The sequence below is a fragment of the Trachymyrmex septentrionalis genome, unplaced genomic scaffold, assembly GCF_001594115.1.
Source record: "Trachymyrmex septentrionalis isolate Tsep2-gDNA-1 unplaced genomic scaffold, Tsep1.0 scaffold83, whole genome shotgun sequence".
In the NCBI taxonomy this organism is placed as follows: Eukaryota; Metazoa; Arthropoda; class Insecta; order Hymenoptera; family Formicidae; genus Trachymyrmex; species Trachymyrmex septentrionalis.
Genome location: NW_017306018.1, coordinates 1,498,473 through 1,508,001, shown reverse-complemented (window position 1 = coordinate 1,508,001; position 9,529 = coordinate 1,498,473). Strand labels below are relative to the sequence as shown.

At 35.9% G+C, this 9,529-nt stretch overlaps 1 protein-coding gene across 1 annotated transcript in view; it reads left to right on the top strand.

Moving 5' to 3' along the window:
• The window catches only part of LOC108755145 (protein stum), a 32,652-nt gene that overhangs the window by 19,923 nt on the left and 3,200 nt on the right, over positions 1-9,529 (top strand). Inside the window, exon 5 of the mRNA XM_018497990.1 lies at positions 9,092-9,361. Coding sequence (XP_018353492.1) covers positions 9,092-9,361 — 270 coding nt within the window. The remainder of the gene's footprint in view (positions 1-9,091; positions 9,362-9,529) is intronic.

Genomic DNA, 9,529 nt, shown 5'->3' with positions numbered 1-9,529 from the left:
ACACACACACACACACACACACACACACACACACACACACACACACACACACACAGAGAGAGCTCAGACTGCGAAGTATAGGCTAATCGATGTATCTATTCATGTATTCCATTACAGCTTAATTAATTTTCTTAATGACCCAGTATGTACTTCGAAATACGCAATTTTATTATTGCTAATTGCAGTATATTTCCATAGTTTTAAGTGTTAATAATTTTTTCATTTATTAAATTTTTTAAATTTATATTATAATTCTGAACTATCTCATAAGAAATGTAGAAAATGTTTTCTGAAGTTATTTTAAATAATATATAAAAATATAAATAAAAGAAACAAATACTTTTATTTCACATCTCTTGCTTTGAGAAATTATCACTTTTTTCTTTTCGAAGAAATGCAATTTTGCCCAAAGAATTCGTTACATAAAAAAAGTCAAGGATGAAAGTACGAAAGTCCATCTTTGTATCTAACGGTTGATCTCGCACGCGAGCCAACTCGCCCACGATCTCTCGTTGACTTTTGTTTTGTGGAACACTAAAACTTCTTTTTGTTACGAAGATACGTCGTGTCGCGGAAAATGCAATGCGCGATCGTTTATGACAAATATATGGCGGTCTATTTCTTTTATGAACCATTTCCTCCAAGTATTTTTCTACGACGTGAGAAAATAGAACGATCTGCCGTATATCTTAGTGACTAACCGTCCCAAATTAGGAAGAACAGTCCCAAATTTTGTCCCACATTAAAAACATGATTATAAATTCCCTCTTTTAAGTGTAAAAATAATAAATGTAAAATAATAAACAAAAAATAATAAGTATAAAATATTATATAATTTTAAACTAATATATAAAGAATCTTATGATTTTTTTTATTTAAAAACCCAGATATTATTCATAAAATATATTTAGTATAGAAAAATATAATTTAAAAAACTAAAATATAATCTCGTAACTTGACGTAATTTTTCTTGTAATCACATGTAATGTTATATAGTAAGTGTTGCTAGTTATTTACAAATATAATATTGTTTAAATATGATATTGTTTATGTATTTTGTTAACAATTATTAAACAAATGTCTATCTACCAAAATTTTATTACGATAATTAATATTTTTTTTTAAATGCACCTTTTTGCTTTCTTAAAAGAGTTGGTCATCTTACCATATATCTTTTCTACATCGTCTGAATTTCCCATTATCGTCACGAAGTTCATTTTTTAATGACTGTTGAATGCGTTTGTATCGTAGTTTAGTTATGTTTTACATTTTTCAAAAGTTATCCATATCAATCATGTAACTCTTCTGGAAACTGACGTTTAAAAAATAAATGCCTTTTTTACGCAATCGATTAGACTTCTACAAATAAGAATCGATCATGGAAGTTTTATATAACAGAAATGGTGTCTCCACTTTACATTGTATAAGAAGAATTGCTTTCATGAAAGTCAGATTATATCTGAAGAAAAATGGAACTAATTTGAGGTGGTAAGAAATAAAATGCAGAATCAACTTATCGGAGAGTGATTTGTCTAATTGAGAATGGCGGGGTAAACTGCTGACTACGAATTTGCACACTAATGGCATAATAGCCGCCAGATACTAAATCTCACTGGTAATTCACAGCGATATCTAAGCGATTAAATTACTGTTCACGGCAATTTTTATTCACTTTCTGTAGTACCCTTATGTACAAATTGTTTCGAAGAATGTTTCCTAAAACTTAAAATAAACTTAATTTCGATAAAGATAGAAAATAGACAATAACATATCAATTAATATTTTATAAATTAGCAACTATTAAAATTCCCACCAATCATATTTTCTAACTTTAATTCAATCTTATATATTCCTCACATTAAAATAGTATCTCTTTTATTTCTTCAATGGGATTAGTACTCTTATATATAAATCAAAAGAAGAGTAATAGATACTAAGATATTACAGCATAATCAGATATTATCGTATATATATTTTTCTTTTTGACAAGAGTATTGAAATATATCTATTTCATGTATATTTCATTCTCGTTTTTGACTGATACAGCAAGTAAGTCCATAAAGTGCACTCAAGAAAAATACATCTTGTACATCTGCACAATTGAACCCAAGTGATTCACCCTCACAAAGTGGCTAGTAAAATACTACTCAGCTTTTGAGCTCAGCTTTCGCGCGGATCTTTTTCCTTTCTTCTACAATCGGCGAATTAGAGGAAGTGCTCTCGCGCAGGGCGGGTTTGAGTTTAAGTGTCGTGGTGGCTATAAAGAGAAACGAGAGCACACAGGCAGAGCGAGTGAAATACGGGTGGCACGGGTCGACCTTGGCCGCACGCGACGCGGCGCGACGCGCCGCGCCGCGACGCCTCGCCGGTCACTTGCCACGTTACGTCAATTTTCGGCCATGCCGCCCTCCCCTGCGATTTGTCCGTCGCGGCGATCTGCGTCGTTCGGATCTGCTGGCACGTCCGGAAATGATAAGCGAGTCTTTGATTGGAGCGATGATCGATCATTCGTTTAGCCACCATCTTTTCCTGCAATGTATATTATGCGTTCGGGATAGTTCCTCCGTTTCATGAAAAGAAAGACTTCATCGAGACTGACGGTGTTAAATAACCGCATAGGAGGATTAATGGATTCTAAAGAATGCAGCGCGGCAGCACGTGCTTTCGCATCACGCGATAATCCGATTTAGTTGGCTGATCCGCGTCCGTTGAGTCATACGCGGTGTTGAGAAATAATCGGACACAAGTACCTTTTTATACGTATCTCAAATGTAGATATTTATGGAAATGTGCTGCAAGTATAACGACAGATTGATTATTGCGCTATTAACTCTCGAACGGCACATTGTCCGTGTGTCCATGCACTTTCTAGCATTCTTATTTTCTCGTATACTTGCGCGCCCTGTGACCCTATGCCTCAACTTTTTTTCCAACATCTACATAGCAGAATAATTTAGTAGAGACTTTAAAGAACTCGTGTGAATTTTTACAGAATTTTTCGAGCACTTTAAGAGCTTTAAAATCGGATCGGACACAAATGACCTATGTGTGCGGTTCGAAGATACTGAAAATAAGAGGCCGATTCTGTAACTCTTAACGACAGTTGATGTCATTGCGCAGCTTTTTTATTCTGCGTAATATCTGCGCAATGACATCAACGACTGTCGTTAAGAGTTACAGAATCAGCCCCTAAGTGCGTCGTTTGACGGTTAATTCTCTATTTAAATACATTTTGTGGGATTCTGGCAAATACTCGTTTGCACGTTTTGAGAGAAAAAAAAAATCTGTTTTAAAATTCTAATTTTAATCAGAAGCTATGATAAGAAATACATTTTTAATGTGATCCGACAGGTTTCGTCCGTCTGATCATCGTGTCGACTTTTCTACTGAAATTATACTGTTTGTAATTTTTCCGAGCAAAACACTATAAGCTTTTTTATTTTATTTAAAAGAAACGAAAGAGTTTGCAGAAAATATACCGTTTCTTTTAAATTATTAATATTATTAGTATAATTAATATTTATTATACGTTACTTTATAATCGTACGCATGAAGATTTAATTACTTCGTTCTAGGTAAACCATTAATTTCAATACGATCGCATGTGATTCGCCTTTGCTTTATTAACGCAGGTTTGCATTTTTTTTTTATATAAACCAGCAGGCCATTTCCCACAATTCGACATAATTGACCCGTTGATCCTCGATAACGCGCGGGAAACGTTCACGATATATATATCGTGTAACTCAAGAATATTACATGCGAGAATGCGTTATTAAAGATCGAGCGAAACAAATTTCAATGTGATTTGCATATACATTTACCTCCTTTTGATCCTCGTTCTTCCGTTACCTTTGCTCCTTTCCAGTCCAGTTTAATTGCAGATTAAGATAATTGCATCTTCCTTATCCTTGTAATTAACAATGGAATATATGTCAGGAAGATGCATCGATTTGCAATGTTGATATAGGGAGGAATTTTTTAAAACTAAAGCGTTTAAAATTGAAATATCTCTCATTGTTAAACATTTGTTTTGCAAAAATGCTTTAAACGTAAACGTGTTAAACATTGCTGTTAAACTTTTTACAGAGAAGCGAGTCACAATATAAGCAGAACTGAATGTTTAAATTTGCATGTTGCGTGGCTTTATTATTTAAAACGCGTGACGTTTACAATTTGACAATTGCGTAAGAACATTAATATACATATTCGAGATAAGCTCTCTCTCTCTCTCTTTTCCGCGATGGAATTGAATATTTCAATTACAATTCCTCCCTCGCGTGTTCCTCTCCGGTTACATCCCTCTCTCTCTCGCGAGCATTGATTAAGTTAATATTAATCGATAGATAAAACTATTTTTAATCTGTAGACGGCACCGTGCCGAGCTATAAATAAACGAAATCCACACGCATTTTTATATTTGCATATCGCGACAGTTAGGCGCACGGAATCGCAGGTAGTTTGCATTAATAATCCGTGAATTTCGTCGGAGAGTAACGAATAGATTATATTATTGATAAATATACTTTTACGTTAGGATTGACCATATCAATATCCTGCTTCTCTTTTTTTCCCTATGTTATTATTAATGTCAGAAATTCGTATCTTTCAGTGGGATCGTTAAATGAAAAGTTTCACTTAATAACATGTTAAGAAAAATTCATTTCAGACCTTTAACGAATATTTATTAACGCGAGCGAGTTTGATAACGTTGATAACGATGTGAAAAGCTCTCCCGTTATTTCCGAGCACAATGTAATACTGAAAAATATGCTCCAAATTGCGAACAAGCGTATAACGTTTTATTACTAACGATCTGTCACGCTTGTTCATTTATTAATTTTGCTTGTCACGCTGCTATCGCAATTCAAATATACCTTTGGAATGTAACAGAATTTATAAGTCACGTATTTTTTATCGCTATCAATTTCTGTCAAACTGAATAAATTGATTGGACGTGCTCGTGAGACGAAATATTGTTAATTTTTATTCAACAACGATCTGTTTGTTTTGATGAAAGTTTTCTAAATGTGATTAATATCTCACTTATTATTATTGAGTGCTAATGGGATCCAGTCATGCGTGTCGTAATCACCACTTAATCACTCACTTGCCCTTCGCGTTCTTTCGTGAACTCTGTTTACGTGCGTAAAGAAATTTCTAAAGTTGTTCCCGTTACATTTATGCGGCACGGTACGTAGCCGCTGTTTTACAATGCGACGAGCTGTTGTAGCTTTGTTATAACGACAGTTATTACAATTTGTGCAAATGATAATTCTGCTCGCGCGACACGAAACAATTCCTGTAGATCTGAAGTATGGCATTCATTTCACTGCGTCCGAGTCTACCTTTCGGAAAAAGTCGACTTACATGCAATCCGATAGCAAACGCCAGATCCTTTTTATTATATCACTCGTTTATTACAACAACGACACGACTCAAAATCTTTCAGAAAATAAGTTTGAATGCTTTGAATCATTAAAATTTTGTAATATCAATTTTAAAATACAATTTTGATGCAATAATTGATTATAAAATAAAAGTATATTCTTTTAAAGTATGTTTCTTTCTTTGTGTGTTTCCGTCTTTATTTTATGAATAACTTAAAAGAGACAATTTTTTTAATCATGTTATTAGCAAACAAGTGATACCTTTCATATCTCTCTCCTAAGCGTTTATTTATAAATTTTTAAACAAATTTTATTCATATAATGAAAAAATTTTGTTTGTTCTATTTCTAATTTTAATATTGCTTTTTTGTTTGTAATTTTGTTTTTAATAGATTAATACTGCAAACTGATGCCGCGCATATATTATTCTCTAATTAAAAAAAGTTCCTAAGAACTTTTTTTCTTAATCCTACAAGTCTTATAATTAAATGTTCTGACATTAGATTCATCAAAAATCATGATCTTTGATGCCACATCCAGAACCGCAGATTAGAGATTCAACGAAGAAAATGAGGAAACAAAAATAGCGAGAATTAGCTCGCATTATTCCCGAGCACAATGTGCGCGTTATTGCGGTAACGCGCGCGAGATTAATCTGACTGATTAATTAAATTACGGAGAACGCTCGTTGGGCAATGCCTTAGTTAAGGCGAATTTCATTCATTTACAAGGTGCATCCTCCGGAGACCGATCGGAAACCTCTGAAAGAAGACGCTCTGATTCCCAAGATAATCCGCGCGCGAGTTTTTTTTTTTTTTCTCTGGAATTCTCTGCTCTCGTTAGTGGCGAAATTACAGGGGAAAGTGTTCGGCACGGCACAAAATTACCTACATCGAAGTAGATCGCGGTATTTGCGCTTTAATGACACTGCATTTTGCGCAAACTTTCCGCCGCTTTTGCCATCCCCCCCTCACCTTTGTTCCCTTCGCCGCCATGCCTCTTTAATCAGCGGCGCAAATGGTGGAATACGAACTTTCAGACATATGTAACTTTTAATGGTTTTGTCGAGCGTGTCGTGAATCATGATCCAGCTATATAATCGTTCAACCATCGTGCTTTTAGTGTGCTACTGAGCTAATCCTTTTTGGGGCGGATAAGTTTTGAAGCCTCCCTTTTCGGAGGAGCGTGATAGTTTATTTTGTCGCAATGATGTGGACGAGAAATTTTTGAATTTAATTCCTTGAAGCTGCGAGAGCGTAAAGTAGAAATATGGAAAATAAAATGTAAAAAAGTTCCTGTGCTAACAACAAATTTTAATAGTCAATAAACAAAGGGCGTAAAAAAGTAGATAATTATATATAGAAAATAAGTTATTAAGTTTACGTAATAAAATATCTTGTAATCTCTCGTGAAAAATGGATTTTTTTAAATGCTCATAAAAAATTTCTCGTGAAAATGTATTGAACTGACGTAAGAAAATTTATTGGAATACGCTGAGCGTCGTTTTTCTGAGCACAATTTTCTCAGCGCATAATAGCATAATATTCTTTGTCGCGAATCGGCGACAGAAGTTGGCTGTTAATATTTTACTGTTTACCAATACCTATCTATCAGTTTACGATCGCGGTTTATAACACTCGTGGCAGTTGGTAAGAAATCTTGTTCCTTGAAAAAATCAATTCTTTTTTCTTGGATTAAAAAAAAATGTCAAAAATTGAATATAATGTAAAATAAATAATTAAGACAAAATAAAGGATTAAAAAGTATGTACATTGAAAGAATTTACTAAATTTTAATACATATTTCTTTGAATAAGTAAATATTTATTTACAATAAACAAATATTTATTAAAATTCAATATTTTTTTTCAATATAAGCAAACGTATTATAATTTATAACAATCTAGAGTGGAAATTAAAAAATATATATATGGTTGTTATAAACGACATGTAATATTACATTTTTGTTGCAAGATTTTCTTCCTCAAATATTTTCAATATCATTTGTCTGTTATTAGTAAGATATATATATATAGAAAAATATATTTTACATTTTTTATCGCGGAAGACAAGTATTATCGTCACTTGGGAGTCTTCCAACTTTGTACGCGCGAACGATTGTAACTCTAAAATAAGCTCATAATCAATCCAGCAGCAACTGGCCTCCTTTCGATCAGCGAAAGTGCTCGCTACCCCGTCTTAAGGGTTAAGGTAACGACGAATTACAAGCGCGGCTTTAATGCCGTGCACCCACCGACACGCGCGTCGCGACGCTACGCGCCCCGGGGAGAAAATCGGCCGCGGCCGCCTTGAAAACCGGCCGGTTAAGGTAAAGAACTTCGTGTCGCGCGTATCGATTTCGCGGTCAGTTAGTCGGCCAGCTCGCGGGGTCGGGGGTTGGAAGCGTGAAGGGAAGGTTGAAAATCTTTGCGTGACCGGTCGTGGCCGGCCTCGCACCCTCGCACCCTCGCCCTGCCACCCTCGTCGGCCACGTCCTGCCGCGACTGCGGTACCCGCAATCACTGACCGAAGTCACTGGAGACCGGCCGCCGGTGATGGCCGCTCGTTGACTTACGAACCGCTGTCGCGCTTTTATTTCCGCCCTCATCAATCCTCGCGATCGTCCTCGTGCTCGATCTCCCGGCCACTCTCGGGCAGCTTAATCTTCGCCCGATGTTTCTGCTCGTCTCCGCGTGGGTCTGCCGTCGGAGTGCCTATCGCGAGTTCGAGATCGGCGATCGTGTCATCGGCGTTCACCGATCGCTCCCGGAAAACTTCCCAAAAGGTGGTTCTCCATCCTGCGAAGCTGTTGCGTGTAGGTAAGGGGTCATTCCTTGATCGCGATTGCGTGCGCGGACAGAGGGATGGGACCTGCGCGGTTTTAAGGTTGCACCGCGGCTTTGGTATGCGTGAGGATTTTGTGTTAGCCTCGTGTGAGGAATCTTCCGTTCTTCGTCGATTGTGGTTTGGCCTGCGAGTGGGCACCCTAAGTCACGAAACGCGTTTCGCTAGTAAATAGGGATTTGCATTTTTAAATGCGCATTTATGTACGATGGCTTGTAACTTCGATTTAACTTAATAATTGCTGTCTATTTAATTTTAAAATATTTGAAAATATTGGCGTAAACTAATATTTACCGTTTAAAAAAAGACTGTGAGTTTCATGTAAAATTTGCGCCTTTAAATAAATCTAAATATTACGCCGCGAGAATAATTCGCTCCTTGAGAATCTAGTTAACGTAATCAATACTCTTTCTGATATTACTATACATTTTACATATGACTCATATGTATGTATACAGGTGTACGTAGGTGCTAATAGTCTATGCAGCTAATGTAAAATCGATAATAATCTTTCAGGAATAAATTGCCAGACATTAACGCTGCATAAAGTAAATTAAACGAAAAATCATATATTAATTTTTCGTCATTTTTATTTTAAGCTTTTTCCTTCTTATTTAAGGATAATTCCTATTTAACGTATAATTCTAAATGTATATTATAATTCTGTACTCTATCAAGAATGATCTATATATGTATTCCTGCCGGAATATTTCGAAATAATAAATATATGCCATTGTATAAATTAATTTACGATTTATGTGATCAGTTATTCAAATTAAATGTATGCACGTTTTATTCCTCAGCTTAGTCTAAAAAAGGAGAAACAATAATTAACGACGTGGCCTGATTTTGTTGCAGTGTCCTGGCATCCAGTAACGAGAAGCAAAGCGATAGTAAAAGATTGTTGGCACGTTGGGGAAGATCCTTGAGTCAATACTGCAAGTGCTGCTCCGGTATGAGGTGTCTCGCTTGCCGCAGGGATCCCAAGGGTCTCCTATGGACCAGAAATCAAGGGAGGACAACGGTGATCAACGATATCTCGCCGCCTGTTGCAACCCCCGTGCTCGATGCACCGCCGCCTACAACAAACGCATTGTCGTGCTGGTCGAAATTAAAGGCGCGATGCAGGTATCGTTTAAAGACTTGAATTTCATTCGATCAAACACCACGTTCTCGTCACACGAATAATAATGACACTCGCGTCATGTGTGTAATAGGATATAATTTCGAATGAAATATAATAATCCAAGTTTTTAGAGGTTCAATTGATCTCATTATGTGGAGAGTATTGAAAGG